Raw genomic sequence first — 25,971 nt, 5'->3', positions numbered from 1 at the left:
TGATTTCAGATTTCCAGCATCTGCAGTATTTTGCCTTTGAAAGTAGGGTCTGCTAGTTGGAACCTAAATTACTGATCTCATGCTGGTAACTGCAGGGTAGATACACTCTAAAACAAGTAAATTGAGTGAGTGGTGCATAAATGTAGTGGATACTACTTGCAAAAACAAGTTAATGGTTGAAAGTAAATGATATTCAATGTCTAAATTTTACAGGGAGGACTGTGTTGGGTCGACCAAGGAAAACCAATGTTGTTGAAGAGGAGGAGCACAATGAACACACTAGCCTTCTGTCATCAGCTAGTCAAGACCTGAATTCTGAAACCCCATCTCTCCCACCATCTCCAATGGGATACTACCAAGGATTTGGACAAACACATGCAGCTCTTGCACCCCACCCTACATCTTCTTTCCCATCAACAAATGACGCTATTGACAATGTAGCCAAAGAGAAAGGGAATGAAGATTCCTTTAAATCCTGTGCCTAACAATTCAGCATGAAACCTTGATCAAGACGAGTGTATTGTTATTTAAACTTTTGACCTCAGAAGTTTACTTTGAGATCACATCTTTTATTAGTACCATGGGTCATCACACTGAGCATTATGAATGAAATCAACTTGAAACATGGATGAAGTTAAGAAATCTAATACTGTATATTAAATTAAAGTTGACTAGGAGTGACGGTAAATATTGACCAAATAGATAGATGCACAAAATTGTGGAGTTCATAATACAAAGGTGGCATAAAATGAGTTTCAGTATATTCACTGACTCTTAATGACAGCAATGCTAAAATATTGGCCAGAGCATTACAGGATCCATCAATGTGCAACAGTCTTTGAAATTACTAGTTAAAGAGCATTGTTAGGATTCAAAGTGTCTGGTGTATCTGAATTTTAATGGTCCTGTTATATAGAAACAACCAGTGCTTCTCATTTTATTGCAAATATCATTCATTTGTACTCTACTTTAAATTGCTGGAGCATTTCTTAGCTCTTTTGGATACAGTGCTCATTTATTTAAACTGACTAAGCCATTATGTTGAATTTCATATACCTTGTCAGTTCAGTTTCTTTGCTGGAGAATTGTAGTTTGCAGGAGCCAAGAGAAACGAGCCTTGCACAAAAGCTGCCCATGGTTATGCAATTAAATTTGCAAGAGAAAATGTTGTGATAACTAGAAAATTTAAGTGAACACTGTGTGCTGTTAAATGAATAAGAAATGGGCCTAAGTATTGCACAGTAGTTAAATAGTGTGGCAGAATGGCCACTGGAGGGGGGTGCAGTTTAATTTTTTTTTTAAAAGGTATTTAATTTTTCTTGGGACAGTTAGTTGCAGTTCCACACCTGCCCAGATTATGTTTTACTGAAATTTAACCTGAATTCTAATATGCAAGAATCTTGTGCTAGCTAATAATCTGACATACGGTGAGGGAAGGGGGGAAAAGATAGGAGGGGAATTAGGAATTAAATGTCAACTTTTTGCTATAACACACACTACACAACAAACACTACAGGCCTTGTTTCAGCTTGTTCTTGCCCCAAGAGAACTGATTTCTTCACGTCTCAACTCTCTCCCCTTGTCCAGTCTCTTTCACCTCCATGTGCAATTCTTCTGACACCCTCCACCACTTTCAGTTTCCTGGCCCCAACAGTCTCCTTTTCATTATGGGCATTCAATCCCTCCACCTCCATTCCCCACTTGGATGTCTTGAGGGCCCTCCACTTCTTCCTTGAACGGCGACCCAACCAGTCCCCATCCGCCACTACCCTCTGCCTGGCTGAACTTGTTCTTGCATTGAATAATTTCTCTTTTTGACTCCATTCACTGCCTCCAAATAAAAGGTGTTTCTACAGGAACCTGTATGGGTCCTAGCTGTTCTTGCCTTTTCGTGGAATACTTGGGATATTCTTTGTTCCAGTCCTACTCGGGTCCGCTCCCTCACCATTTTTCCCGGTATATTGATAACTTTAGCTGTGCTTTTTCCTAATCTTGTCCCGAACTGGAAGATTTCATCAACTTTGCTTCCAATTTCCACCCTTCCCTCACTGTCATTGTCCATCTCCAACTCTTCCCTTCCCTTTCTTGGCTTCTCTATTTCCATTTCTGGAAATAGGCTGTTGATCAATAACTACCATAAGCCAACTGTCTCCCACAGCTCCCTTGACTACACTTCCTCCTACCCCACTTCCTGTAAGGACTATTCCTTTCTCCCAGTTTCTGTCACATCTGTCCTGACAATGCCACCTTCAATACCAGTACTTCTAATATGTCTTACTTTTTCTTCAACTGAGGACTACCCCTCCACCGTGATTTGACAGGGCACTTGACCATGTCCATCCTATTTCCCGCATTTATGCTTTCACCCCTTCCCCTCCCGCAGAGCTACGATAAGGTTCCCTTTGTCCTCACTTTCTGCCCCACGGCACCTTCTCGTGCAGGCGATATAACACCTACTCTTTGACCACATCCCTTACAACCATCAAAGGCCCCAAACACTCCTAAGTGAAACAGCGATTTACTTGTACTTCTTTCAATTTAGTATACTGTATTCGCTGCTCACGATGCTGTCTTCTCTACAATGGGGAGACGAAACACAGATTGGGTGATTATGTTGCAGAACGTCAGTTCAGTCTGCAAGCTTGACCGAGTTTCCGGTCGCTCGTCAGTTTAATTCTTCGCCCCACTCCCACTCTAACCTCGGCCTCCTACATTGTTCTAATGAAGCTCAACGGAAGCTTGATGAACCGCACCTCGCCTTTTGATTAGGCATTTTACAGCTTGAGTTCAATAATTTCAGGTCATAACTACCACACCCATTTTTTGGACGGCAGCTTTTGGTAATGATTCTGCTATTGCCATTTACATCTCCTCTAGACCTATCTTTTTTTTTTACTTGTCCCATTTTGCCTTACACCATCATCCCTTTTGTCATTTAATCTCTTCCTGTCTTCCACCCTACCATAAACCTTCCCTTTTGTGCTTTCCTCCCCCCTCCCCTGCCTCTGTACTTGCTTAAAACATGTTACATCTCTAACTTTTTCCAGTTCTGATGAAAGCTCATTGACTTGAAACATTAACTTTGTTTCTCTCTCCACAGATGCTACCTGTCCTGCTGAGTATTTCCAGCAATTTCTGTTACATCATTAAATAATGTTTTCTTAATTTTTTGAATAGATATATTTTAAAATGCATTCTAGATTCCAGGAAGGGCTAGTTAAATGTGCTGGTGTGCAAAGATTGCTGGTTTGTTATGTTAAAGATAGTTATAAAGGAATATATTGGAATTAAACTCCTTGTAATTAACGTACATTATAAAATGTTTGTTACATTCAATGTATATAGTCCACACTACAAGTAGTTTCCATAAAATCTGACTCCAAATGGTTATTATAGCAGTATCTAAGTGATCCTACAATAGTGGTTGATTAAGCTAATCTGCCATTATGTCAAACCATGCTCTGTTGCTACTAATGCAGTTTGGATCGATATTTTCTGCTGTCGATCAAATTTCCGAAAACCTAACATTGTGGCTCCTACATTTTTAGATGTGAAAATTGGTTGTTTTTCATTATTGTACTTTGGCCTATTGTTTGAGTCAATGTTTACTTGTCTCAAACTATGGAGGCTCCTCTTGGACTGTAAAATCCTGTATCAAAATTGTTATAATGCTGAGCTACCCTCAAACTTAACTAAACGGGTACTTTTGCACTACTTACTCTCAATGCTGTAACTTAGAAAAGGTTTCACATGAATTGGAAATGTACCATTATATCTATTCTGATATAATAGTGTTTTAATAATTTACATTTGGACATCTAAATAAATCTTATTAAAATGGAATTATGGTTACAAATGCTAAACTATCGGGCCCTGACAAGTTAAATAAATATTGACGTGGCTTTTGTGTAAATCAAACTTACAACTGCAATAAACTGGTGACTTGTACAATATATGTTGGGCATATTGTTCAGAAATGAGTGGAAGTTGTTGTGAATTCTACTTGTTAAACTATCATAGTAGTTAAACCTGGATCTTAAGTTACCAATTATTTAATTAAACATATGGATCATGAACTAATTTTTAATAATTCCTGTACTTATTTCGATTCCTTAAGTTTGTGGGCCAATTTTTTTTTCATAGTAATCCAGTTTGGATCTGAAAAACCAACTTCAACCAATTATCAAAGATTTGGATATATAAAGGCTTCCTAGAAGTGATATAATTTTGTTAAATGTGTATGCAACTGAATGAATGCTAGATTGTCAACTTTAAAAAGATCAGTATATTTCTGTGCGCTCTAAATTATTTTCTGCTAAATCTGCACTAATGATGACAGCCTTGTAATTGGCCTTGTGTGCATGATATTCGGTATTGCACTGAGGTTTGGGAATACCTCAAAATGCCAAGAAAGTCTGGAATTTTCAGGGGGTTTTAAAATCAGTTTACAAGGGAATGGAAAAAATTTAAACATTGATATCCTCTCAATTATGTTAAACACCTGTAGTTTGTGCATTTATTTATTTCCCAAAATAAAATCCTGTAGCTGAGAGTATATGATACTCAATGTTTTTTAACAAAGGTTTTTCAGAACATTGACTCCCAGACATAAGCAATTCTTATGGTGCAGTAATTAGTTGTTGATAGTGAAGTGCATTCATTGATCTATTAGACCAGTTGTAATCTGAAAATCAGATAAACCTGTATTGTTCAAATCACATCCAATAGAACCAAACAACATTGATGAATTCAATTTTAAGAATAGATAAATAGAAAAAATATTTTAAATGGTAGCAGCAAGATAACTGGGCCAAAATTATCAAGTTACTCAAAATGCAATTAGGTGCGTTGATGGGAGTGTCAATGTCCTACAGGGGATCAGCTTCAGTATGTTCAATATCCTTTTCTTTGACTTCTTTGTGAAGCACCTTGGGACATTTTACTACGTTAAAGGTGCTATATAAAAAGTTATTTTGAATAAATCAGAATCACGGTCTGGATGCAGTTAGTGACATTTAAATAGCTTTTAAATGTGTTCCAATTAGCATCTGCCAAAGATTACACTTGGTGTTCATTCCTCATTTGCAAAGATGTGGGAGATTAGCTAGTATTAAAAATAAAATTACCTCTCCATGGCATAAGGCAGATTGGGATTCCCCTGCGACAATGGGTTGTTTCTCTTTGCTTTCAGTACAATGGCTGGTTGTAAACTGGAGAAATTTGCATCGAACAGTCCTCTCCAACAACAAAAATTAATTAACTCAGCAAATAGAAGGGTGAAAACCTGGACCTTTCTGCTCTGTCGTGCTCCATAACATCACTGCAGCATTAGCAGAGTCTTGTTAGCTTACTTCAATTCTCTCTCCCCTCCCCCCACCGCCATTTCGAACAAATAAATACCAAAGAACATTTTTTTCCCAAAAAGTTATTTATAAGTAATAACTTGACAAATTGGTAAACATTTCAGAAAGGAAAGCTGCAGAAACCTTGTGATTACAGTAAAGGAGCACAAGTGTACAAATATACATTGAATTATCCAAGATATATATGGCCACTTCAGTGCAGAGTGGTAAAAATGTTCTATATCAGAAGTGCCATCTTTTAAATGTAATGTTAACCAAATGTCCCATCTGCCTATTCTGCTGGTTTGAGTGGACTTTGAAAATTCTGTGGCATTATTTGAAGAGCAGGGAATTCTTTTGGTGTTCTGGCCACCTTTTCTCCCTCAACCAACCACCAAAAACAAGCTGAATTGGCACTTCACCCCACCTCTATTTTTAACCTATGGAACAGTGACTTTCACATGCAATGAATGACTTTTGAAGCACTGTGGGATGCTTGAGGGATAAGATTATGGCTCTATATGGAGGCAAATTCTGTATTCTTCTTGCTTGTGTTAGATTCACTTCTGCACTCTTGCTTTGTAGTTGATTTCTTTAAGTGACTCAAGTATTTTCTACCCATGGTTTACAATCATTGAGATATTACTTTTGTGATAGCGAATTTTCAGTACAAGTTCATCTCCTGAATTAACTTGGATTGGATTATCCAGAACAAAGGCTGCCTGCTTCCAATGAGAAGTATCACTCCAAGTATTCAGACTGATTTCTGTATCCAGGTAAATTTCGTACCAAAATGGGACAGCAGTTAGTCTTCCGGCAGAATGCACTTGAACCTATATGTTCAAACAAACAGAACAACAAATTAGGTTGCACTTCTGTAAAAATATCCAAAAGGACATGTAATGACCAAAGCTGAAGCATTAAATAGATTTTAAAATGTTAAACTTTAACCAAATAATTAATATTGTATTTCCCATAGAGTAATTTACATATATACTTTGTCTTCATTTCAAACCATGCTCTGAATTCACTTGAAACTATTAAAAGCTCCAGACAAGTCAAACATTTTTAATAGCTACATGTCCTTCATGTAATTAAGGCAAAAGTAGTTTGAGTGATTATTGGTGCCTATTACAATAATTAATGTGCAGGTTTAACAACTTGCATTTACTTATATAATGTCTGTAACATAGTAAAGCATCACAGGAGCATTATCAGACAAAATTTGACACCAAGCTACATGAGATATTAGGACAGGATCACAGTTAGGTTTTAAGGAGCATCTTAAATGAGGAGAGAGGTTATGGAAGAGAATTCCAGAGCTTAGAGTCTAGACAACTGTAGGAACTGCCGCCATTGGAGGGGGTGAAATTCGCTAGTGCTGCGTTTGGGGGCGCTAAGTATCTGAACATTTAGAACACGGCGAGATGAGGTGGGAAATTGGGCACTTTCACCTCAGAAATGAAGGGAGGCGCAGTATCTGAGGTGGTAATGGATCAGTGGGGTGCTTCAGGAGCGCTATGCCCAGAGCTGCACACAATTGCAGCTGACTTAGTCAACGATAATCAAACTGCTACTCATTCCAGTTCTTAAAGGGGATGTCGTTTCAGGCAGCATCTGATCATTTTCATCCTTTTGCTGGAGTTCACCAAGCTGCAAGGAAGGTCAGCGATGGCTGCTCTAATACCTTTTAGAAGGGCCACTCGTTTCAATGACTTGGCATTGGTGGGGGCAGTGGAGAGGAGGGAGGATGCACTGTTCCCTCCATCTGGGAGAAGGCCAACGCCATAGGTTTTTAGGGCTATGTGGGCCGAGGTGTCGGCCAGCACCGTGGTCAATGGAAGCCCAACACTAGCGCAGGAAATGCAACGACCTCAGTTGGGTGGCCAAGGTGAGTACATGTTTGCACAACCCTTTACATACCAACCTGAGCCTGTGTGCACACTCTGCAAACCTGCACTTATAGGCAGTCCCTCAAAATCAAGGAAGACATGCTTCCACTCAGTTTCTCAGGTGACTGAACAGTCCAATATGGGAATTACAGTCTCTGTCACAGGTGGGACAGACAGTCATTGAAGGAAAGGCTAGGGACTCCTAGGTGTCGGTGGGGATGTTGCATTTTATCAAGGCGGGTTTGAGGGTGTCCTTGAAACGTTTCCTCTGCCCACCTGGGGCTCGCTTACTGAGTAGGAGTTCCGAGTAGAGTGCTCGCTTTGGGAGTCTTGTGTCAGGCTTATGAACAATGTGGCCCGACCAACGGAGCTGGTCGAGTGTGGTCAGTGCTTCGATGCTGGGGATGTTGGCCTGATCAAGGACGCTAACATTGGTGCATCTGTCCTCCCAGGGGATTTGCAAGATCTTGCGGAGACATCGTTTGTGGTATTTCTCCAGTGATTTGAGGTGTCTACTGTATATGGTCCACGTCTCTGAGCCATACAGGAGGCATGTATCACTACAGCCCTGTAAACTAGATTTGAGGGCCTGCTCTTCGAATACTCTCTTCCACAGGCGGCCGGAGGCTGCGCTAGGGCACTGGAGGCGGTGTCTGCCCTTGCTGATCATAGGCTCCCGAGTTATGGAAAATGGTCCACGTTGTCCAGGGCCGCAACGTGGATCTTGATGACTGGGGGGGGCAGTGCTGTGTGGCGGGAACAGGTTGGTGGAGGACCTTTGTCTTACGGATGTGTAGTGTAAGGCCCATGCTTTCATACGCTTCAGTGAAGATGTTGACTATGACTTGGAGTTCAGTCTCTGAATGTGTGCAGACGCAAGCATCGTCCGTGTACTTTAGTTCGATGATAGAGGTTGGGACGGTCTTGGATCTGGCCTGGAGACGACGAAAGTTGAACAGGTTCCCACTGGTTCTGCAGTTTAGTTCCATTCCAGCGGAGAGCTTGTTGAGTGTGAGGTGGAGCATTGCAGCGAGGAAGATTGAGAAGAGGGTTGGTGCGATCACGCAGCCCTGCTTGACCCCGGTCTGGACATGGATTGGGTCTGTGATCGATCCATTGGTCCGTATCACGGCCTGCATGTCGTCGTGGAGCAGGCGGAGGATGGCAACAAACTTTTGGGGGCAGCCAAAACGGAGGAGGACGCTCCATAGTTGCTCATGGTTAACAGTGTCAAAGGCCTTTGTAAGGTCAAAGAAGCCATGTGCAAGGGATGCTGCTGTTCCTTGCATTTCTCTTGCAGTTGTCATGCCGTAAAGATCATGTCCGTTGTACTCTGTAGTGGACGAAATCTGCACTGTGACTCCGGGAGGAACTTCTCAGCCACAGGGAGAAGATGGTTGAGGATGATTCTAGTGCCGACTTTCCCAGTGGCTGATAACAGGGAGATTCCTCTGTAGTTGCCGCAGTCTGACTTGTCCCCTTTTTTAAAGATGGTCACGATTACTGCATTTCTGAGATCTCCCGGCATGCTCTCCTCCATGCAGATGACAGAGATGAGGTCATGCATTCGTGCCAATAGTGTCTCTCCGCCATACTTTAGTGCCTCAGCGGGGATTCCATCCGCTTCCATTACCTTGTTGTTCTTGAGCTGGCGGATGGCCTTTTCTACCTCGTGCAGGGCTGGGGTTTTGCTGAGATGGTGGCGGGTAGTATGCTGCAGGATGGAGTCGAGGACACTCGAGTCAAAGGCAGAGTCTCGGTTAAGGAGATCTTCTAAGTGCTCCTTCCAGTGGGTCCTGACTGCCTCGGTGTCCTTGATGAATGTCTCCCCGTTCTTGGCCAGCAGTGGGGTGAGGCCTTGACTGCGGTGAAGAATCCTCACATATCATGCCTGTCGGCCAGCTGCTGAATCTCCTGTGCTTTCTCCACCCACCATCTATTCTTTAGGTCACGGGTTTTATGTTGGACCTCGGCCTTAAGCCGTCTGTAATGATGCTTTGCTGCTCCCACATTGGGTTGTTGTTTTAGGTTCAGAAATGCCCTTCGCTTGCGATTTATTAGCTCTTGGATCTCCTGGTCATTCTCATTAAACCAGTCCTGGTGTTTCCTGGTCGAGTGACCGAGCGTCTCTTCGCAGGCACTGGAGGGCAGACCAAGCGCTGTGGGCATTCTGTGTCTCGAGGTCATCAAGGGTTGCCAGGGCACTCAACGACTCTTAGCTGGGTCTTTGAGTGCCCTGGCATTGATTTTTTTGCGGCTCTGCTTCTGCTGCCGTCGCCGCTTTGGGGCTATATTGATGCTGATGAAACGGATTAGGCGGTGGTCCATCCAGCTCCTGTCATGGCGCGGGTGATGCGCACATCCTTGCAATCCCTGGCTCGAACGATGACATAGTCAAGTAGGTGCCAGTGTTTGGAGCAAGGGTGTTGTCACGATGCCTTGTACTTGTCCCTCTGGCGGAACAAGGCGTTAGTGATGACAAGGTCGTGTTCCAGGCATTTTGTCAGGAGCAGGGTACCACTGGAGTTGGTTTTCCCTACCCCCTCTCTGATCACGCCTCCCCAGGAGGTCTGTGTCCTTGCCGACCCTGGTGTTGAAGTCGCCGAGGAGGATCATTTGTCGTCTGTAGGGACGCGGGACAGGAATTGTTCGAGGCTGGAGTAAAAACCCTCTTTGGTCTCATCTGTTGCATCGAGGGTTGGGGCGTACGTACTGATGACTGTGGCGCACTAGTTCCGGGATTGGGTGAGTTGGAGAGTCATGAGACGTTCGTTAATCCAGCAGGGGGAGTCTCTGAGGCAGTCGACCAGCTCGTTCTTGATAGTGAAACCGACTCCATGGAGGCGACGTTCTTCCTCTGGTTTGCCTTTCCAAAAGAAGGTGTAACCTCCATCTTGTTCCTTGAGTTGGCCTTCCCCTGCCTGCCGGGTCTCGCTTAGGGCAAGGTGGTCAAGGTGAGTACATGTTTACACAACTCTTTACATACCAGCCTGAGCCTGTGTGTGTGCACACTCTGAAAAGCAGCACTTAACCCACCTACTCACAATTTGACTACATTCACAGCTATTTAACCATGGCTGGCATATCTACAACTACATAACTGGACTCTTACTCACACAGGTTCCTGTCTTTTTCAGGCCAAGATGGCATACAACAGAATGGAGCAGCAACGGACTGGAGGGGTGAAGCTGAACTGCGCCAGCTGATTGATCTGGAGGAGCAAGTGCTGCTGCTCATTGGCCCACAGGTGGTGGGCACCATAGCCAGCAGAGATGTCAAGCCCGCTGGGGGCAACAATGGTATCTTTATCCTCTCCTCTCTTATCTCACTTCCCCATTAAACAAGGCGGCCTTATCACTTTCCAGCTCCTCATGCCTTCCTCGCTCCATTCCTGCACCGTGCCCCCACCTTAACGCGGCTCTTGTGCCATTTAAGCTTTCAGATAACCATGCAGCAGATAAGCAGCCTGTGCCTGAGCCCCCCGCCAAAGAAGTCACGAGGGGGACGAGGAGCCATGCACTCCATCACTGCTGTTCTCACCCGCAGGCACCAGCTCAGATACTGGCACTACGCACTCCTTAGAGGTTAGCTTAGTACAGGGCCTAGCGGGCTGCAGCACATTCGAGGGGAAAGGAAACCTTGGGAGCCATCTCCCCAGAGGGCGAGCTCACATACAAGTTCTGATGCACAGAACTCAGATGAGAACGTCGATGGGGATGCGTTCACACAAAGGGTGATGGCCATGCACTCAGACATGATAGGTGTAATGGCAAGGGTGCCCGATAGCCTGTCGCAAGTGGTAAAAAGTGTGGAGGAGTCTGCCACCCGCATTGTACACAGCTCTGCGCACACCATGAAGCCCATCATTGCCAGTGTGCAGACGATGGGGGACTCTCGGAGACAGTGTACAGATCCAGACCTCATGACGCGTGTCATGGGCGATGTGGCAGCTTCCATTGCGGCACAGGCAGAAGCCACGCAACATCTTGGTGCTGCAATAGAGTCATTGTTTGCACGCATGGAAGCTCAGGCTGCTCTCATGCCGTCTCACCAAGCGGCGATGGCAGCAGTCAAGACTTGTGTGCCATGCCACACAAGTCTTGACTGTTGCCATTGCAGCTCAGTCCACCACAGTTGACCGGGGATCGCACGGTGTCGCAGCAGGCCAGCAATCTGTGCTCCAGCAGACTGGTGGGGATGCTGAAATGCTGCCCAGTGGGAGTGGGCCTGGGTCAGTGGAGCAAGAACCTGCTGTCCTCTCTCAGGATGACAGCATTCCTGATCCCATTACCGCCACTCCGCCATTGCACTTGTTGCTGCCCGTCACCCAGCCAGCCCAGACTGCCACTGTCCAGTTTGAGTTGTTGCAGTCTACAGCTAGGCCTTCCAGGCCCAGTGCTGGTTGAGTACGTCCTGCAAGGTCATCTGTAGTCTCTGGCCCTGACACACAGCAGCCTTCCACCAGCCATGCTGCAGGCACAGGGGACACACTACAGAGCAGTATTAGAATAGGTCAACAAAAGAGGACATATAAAGAAATGCACAAGGGTGATGAATAAATACAGTTATACATTCTATTGTTGTTTGATAAATGTTCATTGGAATGTTTAATGTTTACTGTTGTCTCTCATTTCAAGTCTTAGGGCTTTGGTATGGAAGGGCAAATTGATGTGGTGATGGGGACGTCCACAGGAACCAGGAAGTGGCTTGGAAAGCAGTGGAAACGAGCTCTGATGAGATGGTCGAGGACCTTCCTTGCTGGATCGCGATGGAGTCGCTGCCTCCTCCGTCGTGGCTGTTGCTGCTCCTGCTCCTCCTCCGTCGTGGCTGTTGCTGCTCCTGCTCCTCCTCCTGAGGTGGTGCAGCTATGCCCAGTGGCAATGGCTGCGCCCTCATGATGGCCAAGCTGTGCAGCATGCAGCAGATGACAAATAGGGACACCCGCTCCGGCGAGTACTGCAGGACTCCTCCCAAGCGCTCAAGGTAGCGGAACCATTGCTTCAGCACTCTGATGGTCTACTCAATGTTCCTGGTGGCGGCATGGCTCTCATTGTACGAGTCCTGGACAGGAGTGGCGGGGTTGTGGAGGGGAGTCATGAGCCAGGTAGATAGTGGATAGCCCTGGTCTCCGAGCAGCCAACCGCGAGCTTCATTTGGGGGCTAGAACAGAGTTCGCACACCAGTCTGGCGCAGGATGAAAGCATCGTGGCTGCAGCCAGGATTGCGGGCATTCATGGTGAGTATTCTGCGTGTGTAGTCCCACACCAACTGGACATTCAGTGAGTGGTAGCCTTTGCAGTTATGGAAGATTTCAAGATTGTGATGCAGTGCCCTCAAAGCGATGTGGGTACAGTCAATGGCATCCTGCACCATGGGGAAGCCCACTATACTGGCAAAGCCACATGCACGCTCGTGCAGCTTCTCTCTGCTCCACATATTGATTGGTCTCACCAAACTGGGTAGCAATGCGGTGAAGGAGGATATCCTGGAGTGTATTAGGGATGATTTTCTAGACCACTATGTCGAGGAACCAACTAGAGGGCTGGCCATCCGAGACTGGGTGATGTGTAATGAGAAAGGACTAATTAGCAATCTTGTTATGCGAGGCCCCTTGGGGAAGAGTGACCATAATATGGTAGAATTCTTTATTAAGATGGAGAGTGACACAGTTAATTCAGAGTCTAGGGTCCTGAACTTAAGGAAAGATAATTTCGATGGTATGAGACGTGAATTGGCTAGAATAGACTGGCGAGTGATACTTAAAGGGTTGACGGTGGATAGGCAATGGCAAACTTTTATGGATCACATGAATGAACTTCAACAATTGTACATCCCTGTCTGGAGTAAAAATAAAACGGGGAAGCTGGCTCAACCTTGGCTAACAAGGGAAATTAAGGAGAGTATTAAATCCAAGGAAGAGGCATATAAATTGGCCAGAAAAAGCAACAAACCTGAGGACTGGGAGAATGTTATAATACAGCAGAGGAGGACAAAGGGTTTTATTTGGAGGGGGGAAATAGAGTATGAGAGGAAGCTTGCTGGGAACATAAAAACTGACTGCAAAAGCTTCTATAGATAGGTGAAGAGAAAAAGATTAGTGAAAACAAACGTAGGTCCCTTGCAGTCAGATTCAGGTGAATTTATAATGGACAACAAAGAAATGGCAGACCAGTTAAACAAATACTTTGGTTCTGTCTGCACAAAGGAAGACACAAATAACCTTCCGGAAATACTAGGGGACCGAGGGTCTAGTGAGAAGGAGTAACTGAAGGAAATCCTTATTCGTCAGGAAATTGTGTTAGGGAAATTGATGAGATTGTAGGCCGATAAATCCCCGGGGCCTGATAGTCTGCATCCCAGAATATTTAATGAAGTAGCCCTGGAAATAGGGGATGCATTGGTGATCATTTTCCAACAGTCTATCGACTCTAGATCAGTTCCAATGGACTGGAGGGTAGCTAATGTAACACCAGTTTTTAAGAAAGGAAGGAGAGAGAAAACGGGTAATTATGGACCGGTTAGCCTGACATCAGTAGTGGGGAAAATGTTGGAATCAATTATTAAAGATGAAATAGCAGCACATTTGGAAAGCAGTGACAGGATCGGTCCAAGTCAGCATGGATTTATGAAAAGGAAATCCTGCTTGACAAATCTTCTAGAATCTTTTGAGGATGTAACTGGTAGAGTGGTGAAGGGAGAACCAGTGGATGTGATGTATTTGGACTTTCAAAAGGTTTTTGACAAGGCCCCACACAAGAGATTGGTGTGTAAAATTAAAGCACGTAGATTTGGGGGTAACGTACTGACATGGATAGAGAACTGGTTGGCAGACAGGAAGCAGAGAGCCGGGATAAACGGGTCTTTTTCAGAATGGCAGGCAGTGACTAGTGGAGTGCCACAGGGCTCAGTGCTAGGACCCCAGCTCTTCACAATATACATTAATGATTTAGACAACGGAATTGAATGTAATATCTCCAAGTTTGCAGATGACACTAAGCTGGGTGGCGGTGTGAGCTGTGAGGAGGACACTAAACGGCTGCAGGGGGACTTGGACAGGTTAGGTGAGTGGGCAAATGCATGGCAGATGCAGTATAAAGTGGGTAAATGTGAGGTTATCCACTTTGGTGGCAAAAACACAAAGGCAGATTATTATCTGAATGGCGGCAGATTAGGAAAAGGGGAGGTGCAACGAGACGTGGGTGTCATGGTACATAAGTCATTGAAAGTTGGCATGCAGATACAGCAGGCGGTGAATAAGGCAAATGGCATGTTGGCCTTCATAGCTAGGGGATTTGAGTATAGGAGCAGGGAGGTCTTACTGCAGTTGTACAGGGCTTTGGTGAGGCCTCACCTGAAATATTGTGTTCAGTTTTGGTCTCCTAATCTGAGGAAGGACATTCTTGCTATTGAGGGAGTGCAGCGAAGGTTCACCAGACTGATTCCTGGGATGGCAGGACTGACATATGAGGAGAGACTGGATCGACTGGGCCTGTATTCACTGGAGTTTAGAAGGATGAGAGGGGATCTCATAGAAACATATAAAATTCTGACGGGACTGGACAGATTAGATGCAGGAAGAATGTTCCCGATGTTGGGGAAGGCCAGAACCAGGAGACATAGTCTAAGGATAAGGGGTAAGCCATTTAGGATGGAGATGAGGAGAAACGTCTTCACTCAGAGAGTTGTTAACCTGTGGAATTCCCTACCGCAGAGAGTTGTTGATGCCAGTTCATTGGATATATTTAAGAGGGAGTTAGATATGGCCCTTATGGCTAAAGGGTCAAGGGGTATGGAGAGAAAGCAGGAAAGGGGTACTGAGGTGAATGATCAGCCATGATCTTATTGAATGGTGGTGCAGGCTCGAAGGGCCTACTCCTGCATCTATTTTCTATGTTTCTATGGGGAAGGAGATGTAGCCCCTCCTCCTTCTGTGACCTCAAGAATGAAGCAATGGACGGCAAACTGGGAGATTTTGGAGATGTCTCGTGTTGCTCCCTGGAAAATTCCATTGGCATAGAAATTGAGTGCGATGGTGACCTTTACTGACACTGAGAGAGCCGTCCTCACCCTAGTATGAGCTCACGGTCTGGTTGTAGCAGATGGTAGAGCTCTGTGACCATGTCCTTGCTGAAATGCAGCCTTTGCACACACTGCTCCTTAGTGAAATTGATGGAGGGTACTGCTGCCGGAACACCCAGGGAGAGTAAGGCCTCCTGTTGCCAGCCTTGTGGCGCCTTCTCCCTCTGGCAACATGTTGCTGTGCCTCTTCCTGTGCTGCTGCCTCTCCCTGGGCCTCTCCCTCCTTGTCTTTCTCCCTCTCTGTGCCTTTCTCTCTTTAATTGGCAGCACCTTTAAGTCTTCATCGAACTAACTGACAAAAAGGTCTATTGACAAGTGTAGTGGAATTTCCAATATCTGCCTTCAAAAATATCCACCCAAATTTTCATTGGATAAAAACTTACATTAGATGTTTAAAGTAATCTTTCTTTCAATATTTACATTTCATTCTTTGTCTTGATGAATTAAATAACAATCTTTATTTTATTTGTATTTAAATTTTCTTCATTCCCATGTCGAGAAGACTATTGCATTATATGGAGTGTGGGCAGGTACAGCAGGAGCTGCGCGGTCGAGGCGAAGGAGCGACAAGAGATCATAGAGGGACGTGATCAGGGCCCAGGAGAGGAGTGAGTTCAGGGCCAGAAGAGGCGAGGGCCCAGGGGCAGCAAGGGTCAGCCCACACTGCAATGTGTGTGTGCACTAGGCCCGTGCAGCAGAGCAGGTCTCCAGTCGTCTTGGGTAACCCTTGCCACTGGATCAAGACCTAGCTCTGTCAAGCCCGTGTGGTGGCTGGTGTGCAACGGTCACCACACGTTAAAACAATCCACGCACAGGCATCTTCCACCTTTCAGGATGTAGTTCAGGACCTGGAATATTAGGTCCTTCATTGAAACACCTGTGAACTCATCCTTTTTTGGCGTGGAAGCAAGTCATCCTTGTTTCGTGGGACTGTCTATGGTGATGATGTGCTAAAACAAAATCTGGAGATTCATAATTATTTACCAATGTCCATTATTATCCGCTGTGGGAGAGGGGCAGTTATTATGGACATTGTCGGTTCTACTGCACTTTAAATTGAAAAGGAAGCAATGCACAGTAATATCTTTAATAAGCAGTAAAAGATCAGAACTGATTTTAGTACATTTTTAAGTTTTATGTTTCCAAAATTAAAAAACATGTTCAAAAAGTAAAACAAAACCAGGAGCCAATGTCCACACAATGATGGCTTAACTTTTAAAAATTCATCTTACCCTGATTTCACTGCACAGATCATCAGTGACCAGACCCATCAGATCCAGCTTTAATAGTTCCACTGGCTCACTTAGTCGCACATGAGGCAATGTCGATAAATGTAGGAATACGTGGACTGGTACCTGTAAAGGGAAAGAAGCATAATTAAATTTAATCTCATCAGATTTATTACAGGCTCACTACATTCATTTACAAAAGGATGTTTTGATTTGTACGAACTGAAAGGCAGCTGTTTCTCTGATTGGCTCGCCATGATCACATGACCTATTGCTGATTGGTCCCCTTCGAGGATAAGCCACGCCCTGAAGTTCCTCGAGAATGTGTAACTGGAACCGCCCAACCCACGTTCTGACTGACTTTCCAATTTGTAACTCGATCCATTTTGACTTTATAAGCCACAGGATAGATCTCCCCAAAAGCCACCAAGTTCCAGCCGAAGTCCCTTACCCCAGCACAAGTGCATCCCTCTGCCAGCCGAAGTCCCCTCCGATCGCCCCCACCTGTGTCTCTCTCTTCTCCCCTCCCCCCCCCCTCCTCCAGGCTCTCTCTCCCCCAAAGGCTCTCTCTCCCCCACCCCCTCTCTCTCTCTCCACCGCCCCCCCTCCCCCAGGCTCTCTCTCTCCCCCCAAAGGCTCTCTCTCCCCCACCCCCTCTCTCTCTCTCTCTCTCCACCGCCCCCCCTCCTCTAGGCTCTCTCTCTCTCCACCCTGTGTCTCTCCTCATGCAGCATTTTACGGTGCCCCTTGACTCTTCACTCAAACTGGCGCTGAATGAGAACTGCTCCTGGCCGACCCAGTTAGAACATAAGAAATAGGAGCAGGAGTAGGCCACCTGGCCCCTCGAGCCTGCTCCGCCATTTAATAAAATCATGGCTGGTCTGATCATGGACTCAGTCCATTGCACTGCCTGTTCCCCCTAACCCTTTATTCCCTTATCACTCAAAAATCTGTCAACCTCCACATTAAATATATTCAATGACCCATCCTCCACAGCTCTCTGGGGCAGAGAATTCCATAGATTTACAACACTCAGAAGAAATTCATCTTCATCTCAGTTTTAAATGGGCAGCCCATTATTCTGAGACAATGCCCCTTAGTTTTAGTTTCCCCTATGAGTGGAAATATCCGCTCTGCACCACCTTGTCGAGCCCCCTCATTATCTTACAAGTTTCATAGAAACATGGAAAATAGGTTCAGGAGTAGGCCATTCGGCCCTTGGAGACTGCACCACCATTCAATATGATCATGCACTTCAGTACCCCATTCCTGCTTTCTCTCCTTGATCCTTTTAGCCGTAAGAGCCACATCTAACTCCCTTTTAAATATATCTAACGAATTGGCCTCAACATCTTTCTGTGGTAGAGAATTCCACATGCTCACAACTCTGAGTGAAGAAGTTTTTCCTCATCTCGGTCCTAAATGGCTTACCCCTTATCCTGAGACTGTGAGCCCTGGTTCTGGACTTCCCCAACATGGGGAACATTCCTCCTGCATCTAACCTGTCCAATCCTGTCAGAATTTTGTGTTTTTCTATGAGATCCCCTCTTATTCTTCTAAATTCCATTGAATATAAGCCTAGTCGATCCAGTCTTTCTTCATAGGTCAGTCCCGTCATCCGGGAATCAGTCTGGTGAACCTTCGCTGCACTCCCTCAATAGCAAGAATGTCCTTCCTCAGATTAGGAGACCAAAACTGTACACAATATTCAAGGTGTGGCCTCACCAAGGCCCTGTACAAATGTAGTAAGACCTCCCTGCTCCTATACTCAAATCCTCTCGCTATGAAGGCCAACATGCCATTTGCCTTCTTCACCGCCTGCTGTATCTTTATGCCAACTTTCAATGACTGATGTACCATGACATCCACATCTCGTTGCACCTCCCCTTTTCCGAATCTGTCACCATTCAGATAATAATCTGCCTTCCTGTTTTTACCATCAAAGTGGATAACCTCACATTTATCTACATTATACTGAATCTGCCATGTATTTGCCCACTCACCTAACCTGTCCAAGTCACCCTGCAGCCTCTTGGCATCCTCCACACAGCTCACACTGCCATCCAGCTTAGTGTCATCTGCAAACTTGGAGATATTACATTCAATTCCGTTGTCTAAATCATTAATCTATATTGTAAATAGCTGGGGTCCCAGCACTGAGCCTTGCGGTACCCCACTAGTCACTGCCTGCCATTCCGAAAAAGACCCGTTTATTCCTACTCTTTGCTTCCTGTCTGCCAACCAGTTCTCTATCCATGTCAGGACATTACCCCCAATACCATGTGCTTTAATTTTGCACACCAATCTCTTGTGTGGGACCTTGTCAAAAGCCTTTTGAAAGTATAAATACATCACATCCACAGGCTCCCCCTTGTCGTCTCTACTAGTTACATCCTCAAAAAATTCTAGAAGATTTGTCAAGCATGATTTCCCTTTCATAAATCCATGCTGACTTGGACCAATCCTGTCACTACTTTCCAAATGCGCTGCTATTACATCTTTAATAATTGATTCTAACATTTTCCCCACCACCGATGTCAGGCTGTTTTCCTGTTTTATCTCTCCCTCCTTTCTTAAAAAAGTGGGGTTATATTAGCTACCCTCCAGTCCATAGGAACTGATCCAGAGTCTATAGAATGTTGGAAAATGACCACCAATGCATTCACTATTTCTGGGACCACTTCCTTAAGTACTCTGGGATGCAAACTATCAGGCCCTGGGGATTTATCGGCTTTAATCCCATCAATTTTCCTAACACAATTTGTTGACTAATAAGGATTTTCTTCAGCTTATCCTTCTCTCTAGACCCTCGGTCCCCTAGTATTTCCGGAAGGTTGTGTGTGTCTTCCTTAGTGAAAACTGAACCAAAGTATTTGTTCAATTAGTCTGCCATTTCTTTGTTCCCCATTTTAAATTCGCCTGATTCTGACTGTAGGGGACCCACATTTGTCTTCACTAACCTTTTTCTCTTCACGTATCTGTAGAAGCTTTTGCAGTCAGTTTTTATGTTCACTGCAAGCTTACTCTCATATTCTATTTTCCCCCTCCTAATTAAACCCTTTGTCCTCCTCTGCTGAATTCTAAATTTCTCCCAGTCCTCAGGATTGCTGCTTTTTTGGCCACTTTATATGCCTCTTTCTTGAATTTAACACTATCCCTAATTTCCCTTGTTAGCCACGGTTGAGCCACCTTCCCCGTTTTATTTTTACGCCAGACAGGGATGTACAATTGTTGAAATCCATCATTGTGATTTTTAAATGTCTGCCATTGCCTATCCACCGTCAACCCTTTAAGTATCATTCGCCAGTCTATCCTAGCCAATTCACGTCTCATACCGTCGAAGTTACCTTTCTTTAAGTTCAGGAGTCTAGTCTCTGAATTAACTGTGTCACTCTCCATCTTAATGAAGAATTCTACCATATTATGGTCACTCTTCCCCAAGGGGCCTTGCACAACAAGATTGCTAATTAATTCTCTCATTACACAACACCCAGTCTAGGATGGCCAGCTCTCTAGTTGGCTCCTCGACGTATTGGTCTAGAAAACCATCTCTTATACACCCCAGGAAATCCTCCTCCACCGTAATGCTACCAGTTTGTTTAGCCCAATCTATTTGTAGATTAAAGTCATCCATGATAACTGCTGTACCTTTACTGCACGCATCCCTAATTTCCTCTCATTCTTCTGAACTCCAGTGAGTATAGGCCCAACCTACTCAATCTGTCTTCATAAGTCAACCCCCTCATCTACAGAATCAACCTGATGAACCTTCTCTGAACAGCCTCCAATGCAAGTATATCCTACCTTAAATACAGAGACCAAAACTGTATGCAGTACTCTAGGTGTGGCCTCACCAGTACCCTGTACAGTTGTAGAAGGACTTCTCTGCTTTTATACTCCATCCCCCTTGCAATAAAGGCCAACATTCCATTCGCCTTCCTGATTACTTACTGTACGTGCATAGTAACTTTTTGTGTTTCATGCACATGGACCCCCAGGTCCCTCTGTACTGCAGCACTTTACAATTTTTCTCCATTTAAATTATAATTTGCTTTTCTATTTTTTCTGCCAAAATGGATAACCTCACATTTTCCCACATTATACTCCATCTGCCAAATTTTTGCCCACTCACTTAGCCTGTCTATATCCCTTTGCAGATTGTGTGTGTCCTCACAATTTGCTTTCCCACCCATCTTTGTGTCCTCAGCAAACTTGGCTACATTACACTCAGTCCCTTCATCCAAGTCATTAATATAGATTGTAAATAGTTGAGGCCCCAGCACTAATCCCTGCAGCACCCCACTATTTACTGTCTGCCAACCGGAAAATGACCCATTTATCCCGACTCTCTGTTTTCTGTTAGTTAGCCAATCCTCTGTCCATACTGATATATTACCCCCAACCCCGTGAACTTTTACCTTTTATGAGGCACCTTATCGAATGCCTTCTGGAAATCCAAATACACCACATCCACTGGTTCCCCCTTATCCACCCTGTTCGTTACATCCTCAAAGAACTCCAGCAAATTTGTCAAACGTGATTTCCCTTTCATAAAATCATGTTGACTCTGCTTGATTAAATCATGCTTTTCCAAATGTCCTGCCTCTGCTTCCTTAATAATGGATTCCAGCATTTTCCTCACTGGTCTATAGTTTCCTGCTTTCTGTTTTCCTCCTTTTTTTTTAAATAGGGGTGTTACATTTGAGGTTTTCCAATCCACTGGGACTTCCCCAGAATCCAGGGAATTTTGGTAGATTACAACCAATGCATCCACTATCTCTCCAGCCACTTCTCTTAAGACCCTAGGATGTAAGCCATCAGGTCCAGGAGACTTGTCCACCTTTAGTCCCATTATTTTACCGAGTACTACTTCTTTAGTGATAGTGATTGTATTAAGTTCCTCCCTCCCTATAGCCCCTTTATTATCCACTATTGGGATGTTTTTAGTGTCTTCTACCATGAAGACCGATACAAAATATTTGTTCAACATCTCTTCCATTTCCCTGTTCCCCATTATTAATTCCCCAGTCTCATCTTCCAGGGGACCAACATTTACTTTAGCCACTCGTTTCCTTTTTATGTACCTGTAGAAACTCTTAGTATCTGTTTTTATATTTTGTGCTAGTTTACTTTCATAATCAATCTTCCCTCTCAATCATTTTTTTAGTCATTCTTTGCTGGCTTTTTAAAGTTTCCCAATCCTCTGGTCTCCCACTAGTCTTGGCCACTTTGTATGCCCTTGTTTTCAATTTGATACCATCCCTTATTTCCTTAGTTAGCCACAGATGGTTATCCCTTCTCTTACAGTCTTTCCTTCTCTAGATTTTTGTTGAGAATTATGAAATATCTCCTTAAATGTCTGCCACTGCTCATCAACTGTCCCACACTTTAATCTATTTTGCCAGTCCACTTTAGCCAACTCTGCCTTCATACTTTCGTTGTCTCCTTTGTTTAAGCTTAGGACACTGGTTTGAGATTTTGACTGGTTTAACTTTCTCACCCTCCAACTGAATTTGAAATTCAACCATGCAATAGTCACTCATTCCTAGAGGATCCTTTACTAGAAGATCATTTATTAATTCTGTCTCATTATACAGTACCAGATCTAAGATAGCCTGCTCCCTGGTTGGTTCCGCAACGTACTGTTCAAGGAAACTATCCCGGATCCATTCTATGACCTCTTCTTCAAGGCTACCCTGGCCAATTTGCTTTGTCCAATCAATATGAAGGTTAAAATCGTCCATAATTATTGCCGTTGCTTTTTTAACAAGTTTCCATTATTTCTGGATTTATACTCCCTCCAACAGTGTAGCTATTGTTAGGAGACCTATAGACCACATCCACCAGTGACTTTTTCCCTTTATTATTTCTTATCTCCACTCAAACTGATTCAACATCTTAATCTTCTGAGCCAATATCGTTTCTCACTAACACACTGATCCCATCCTTTATTAACAGAGCTACCCCACCTCCTTTTCCTTTCTGTCTGTTCTTCCGAATTGTCAAATACCCTTGAATATTTAGTTCCCAGCCTTGGTCACCTCTGTAATGGCTATCAGATCATACCCATTTGTATCTATTTGTTTCATCAACTCGTCTATTTTGTTACGAATGCTATGTGTATTTAGATAAAGAGCTTTCAAATTTGTATTTTTTCACCATTTTTTTCCTCCTTTGACCCCACTTTCTGATACACATTTATGTTTATACATTCTGTCCCTTTCATTTCCCCTAGTGCTACCCTGCTCTATTGCCTTCTCCTTATTCTTTGACTTTTTAAATTTCCGCTCACCTGAACCCCCCCCCCCCCCCCCCACACTAATTAATTTAAAGCCCTCTCTGCAGCCCTAGTTATTCGATTCGCCAGGATCCTAGTCCCAGCACGGTCTGAGTGAAGCCCATCCCAATGGAACAGCTCCCTCTTACCCCAGTACTGATGCCAGTGACCCATGAACCAAAACCCATTTCTCCCACACCAGTCTTTGAGCCACGTGTTTAACTCTCTGATCTCATTTAACCGATGCAAATTTGCTCGTGGCTCAGGTAGTAATCCAGAGATTATTACCTTTGTGGTTCTGCTTTTTAAATTGGCCCCTAGCTGCTCATAATCCCTCAGTAGAACCTCTTTCTTTGTCCTACCTATGTCATTGGTGCCCACCTGGACCACGGCAACTGGATCTTCCCCTCTCACTCCAAGTTTCTCTCCGGTCCAGAGGAGATGTCTTTAACCCTGGCACCAGGTAGGCAACACAGTCTTCGGGACTCACGCTCTCGGCTGCAGAGAACAGTATCTACCCCTCTAATGATACTGTTCCCTACCACTACAAGGTTTCTTTTTACTCCCCCCCCCACTTGAATGGCTCCCGGTACCACGGTGCTGTGGTCAGTTTGTTCATCCTCCCTGCAGTCCCTGCTCTCCCCACCGGCCGGCTTCTCTCTCTGCCCGCCGACCCACACTCTTCACTCAAGCTGCCGCTGAGAAAGGAACTGGTTCTGGCAGCCCGCTGCCTGATCGGAGGCTCGGGGCTGCCGATGGATTGGAGGCAGTGGGGCAACGTGGTGTTTGGTTCCGCTTCTGGTTTCAGATCGGGCATCGGCTTTGATGGGGGGGGGGGGGGGGGATGCATGCGCAGAAAACTGTTAGTGGAAATATCGCTTTGGTGGGGGGGCAAAGTCAGAGACTATTTGTCCTAACTCTTGCTTCTGTGCGTCGGGAATAGAAATAAATAAGAAACCTTGAATTGGTTGATGAAAGGTGCAATATTGAACCCCAACGTAGGTTCTTTTCCCTGGACGGCACTTTCTTGCTGTAATGTCTCAGACTCGATGAGCATTCCATATATTGTTATGCACTGAGGAAACAACCTTCCCTCAGGTCGAAGCAAACACCTAAAAACAAAATACAAAAATTTTGCATGTCCCAACAATTAAGATGATTCACCAATAAACTTTAAATATGCCTCCCCAGGATCTATGGAACGCACCTATGCCTCCCCAGGCACCATCTACTCTCTCAGGTGGACATAAACGATCCTATGGGACTATTTCAGAGAAGAGCAAGGGGAGCCCGGTGTCCTGGCCAATATTTATCCCTCAATCAACATCACAGAAACAGATTATCTGGTCATTATCACATTGCTGTTTGTGGGAGCTTGCTGTTGCAAATTGGCTGCTGCGTTTCCTGCATTACAACATTGACTGCACGCAAAAAAGTACTTCATTAGCTATAAAGCACATTGGGACGTCCAGTGGTCGTGACAGGCGCCATGTAAATGCAAATCTTTCTTTAATGTAGAAAAACTTCTCAAAGCACTTCATAGACGCATAATCAAAACATTGGATACCGAGTCAAAGGAGGAAGGATGAGAAGCAAACAAAAGAATGGTCAAAGAAGTGGGTTTTAAGGAGGAAATGGGGACATTTAGGCAGGTAATTCCAGAGTGTGGGGCCTTCGCGACTGAAGGCACAGATTCTAATAGTGGGGCGAATAGAGGGGGTGCACAAGCGGTCAGAGGCAGAGGAACGAAATGTTCGGATGGGGGTTACAAAACTGGAAGAACTTATGGAAGTAGGGAGAGGCAAGACCATGAAGAGATTTAAACACAAGTATTAGAATTTAAATTTGAAACATTGGGCGAGTAGGAGCCAATGCAGGTCAACAAGCACAGGGGTGCTAAGTGAATGGGACTTGGTATGAGTTAGGATGAGGGCAGCAGAGGTTAGATGAGCTTAAGTTTATAGAGGATGGAAAAAAGGAGGCAGGCCAGGAGAGCATTGGAATAGTTGAGTCTGGAGGTGACATAGGCATGGATGACGGTTTCAGCAGCAGATGGGCTGAGACAGGTAATTACATAGGATATACAGCACAAATTCAGGCCATTCGGCCCAACCAGTCTATGCCGACGTTTATGCTCCACTTGAGCCTCCTCCTGCCTTTCCTCATCTAAATCTATCAGCGTAACCCTCTATTCCCTTCTCCCTCATATGCTTCTCTAGCCTCCCCTTAAAAGCATCTATACTATTTAGTTCAACCACTCCCTGTGGTAGCGAGTTCCACATTCTCACCACTCTTTCGGTAAAGAAGTTTCTTCTGAATTCCATATTGAATTTCTTCATGACTATCTTGTATTGATGGCCTCTACATAGAAACATAGAAAATAGGTGCAGGTGTCGGCCATTCGGCCCTTCGAGCCGGCATCACTATTCAATAAGATCATGGCTGATCATTCCCTCAGTACATAAGAACATAAGAATTAGGAACAGGAGTAGGCCATCTAGCCCCTCGAGCCTGCTCCGCCATTCAACAAGATCATGGCTGATCTGGCTCCACTTACCCGCCCGCTCCTCATAACCCTTAATTCCCTTATTGGTTAAAAATCTATCTATCTGTGATTTGAATACATTCAATGAGCAAGCCTCAACTGCTTCCTTGGGCAGAGAATTCCACAGATTCACAGCCCTCTGGGAGAAGAAACTCGGTTTAAAATTGGCTCCCCCGTATTTTGAGGCTGTGCCCCCTAGTTCTAGTCTCCCCGACCAGTGGAAACAACCTCTCTGCCTCTATCTTGTCTATCCCTTTCATTATTTTAAATGTTTCTATAAGATCACCCCTCATCCTTCTGAACTCCAACGAGTAAAGACCCAGTCTACTCAATCTATCATCATAAGATAACCCCCTCATCTCCGGAATCAGCCTAGTGAATCGTCTCTGTACCCCCTCCAAAGCTAGTATATCCTTCCTTAAGTAAGGTGACCAAAAGTGCACGCAGTACTCCAGGTGAGGCCTCACCAATACCCTGTACAGTTGTAGCAGGACCTCCCTGCTTTTGTACTCCATCCCTCTCGCAATGAAGGCCAACATTCCATTCGCCTTCCTGATTACCTGCTGCACCTGCAAACTAACTTTTTGGGATTCATGCACAAGGACCC

The 25,971-nt window shown here is 44.6% G+C and overlaps 2 protein-coding genes across 3 annotated transcripts in view; one reads left to right on the top strand and one right to left on the bottom strand.

Annotated features, from left to right (window-relative positions):
• tmem184c (transmembrane protein 184C) overlaps positions 1–4,076 on the top strand; it is a 78,278-nt gene extending 74,202 nt beyond the window's left edge. The window contains exon 10 of the mRNA XM_070871513.1: positions 214–4,076. Within this exon, the coding sequence (XP_070727614.1) occupies positions 214–485 (272 nt within the window). The 3' untranslated portion in view covers positions 486–4,076. The remainder of the gene's footprint in view (positions 1–213) is intronic.
• A 698-nt stretch (positions 4,077–4,774) lies between these two features.
• Positions 4,775–25,971, bottom strand: part of prmt9 (protein arginine methyltransferase 9) — a 130,263-nt gene continuing 109,066 nt past the window's right edge. Inside the window, exons 10-12 of one of the 2 annotated variants that reach the window (XM_070871504.1) lie at positions 23,778–23,931; positions 16,546–16,668; positions 4,775–6,175 (exon numbers count right to left, since the gene is read on the bottom strand). In XM_070871504.1, the coding sequence (XP_070727605.1) occupies positions 5,957–6,175; positions 16,546–16,668; positions 23,778–23,931 (496 nt within the window). In that variant the 3' untranslated portion in view covers positions 4,775–5,956. The remainder of the gene's footprint in view (positions 6,176–16,545; positions 16,669–23,777; positions 23,932–25,971) is intronic. The other variant, XR_011590810.1, reaches the window with a different exon arrangement.

The sequence above is a fragment of the Pristiophorus japonicus genome, chromosome 2, assembly GCF_044704955.1.
Source record: "Pristiophorus japonicus isolate sPriJap1 chromosome 2, sPriJap1.hap1, whole genome shotgun sequence".
Lineage (NCBI taxonomy): Eukaryota > Metazoa > Chordata > Chondrichthyes > Pristiophoridae > Pristiophorus > Pristiophorus japonicus.
Note: the sequence above shows the minus strand (reverse complement) of the source record. Positions and strands in the feature narration are given on the sequence as shown.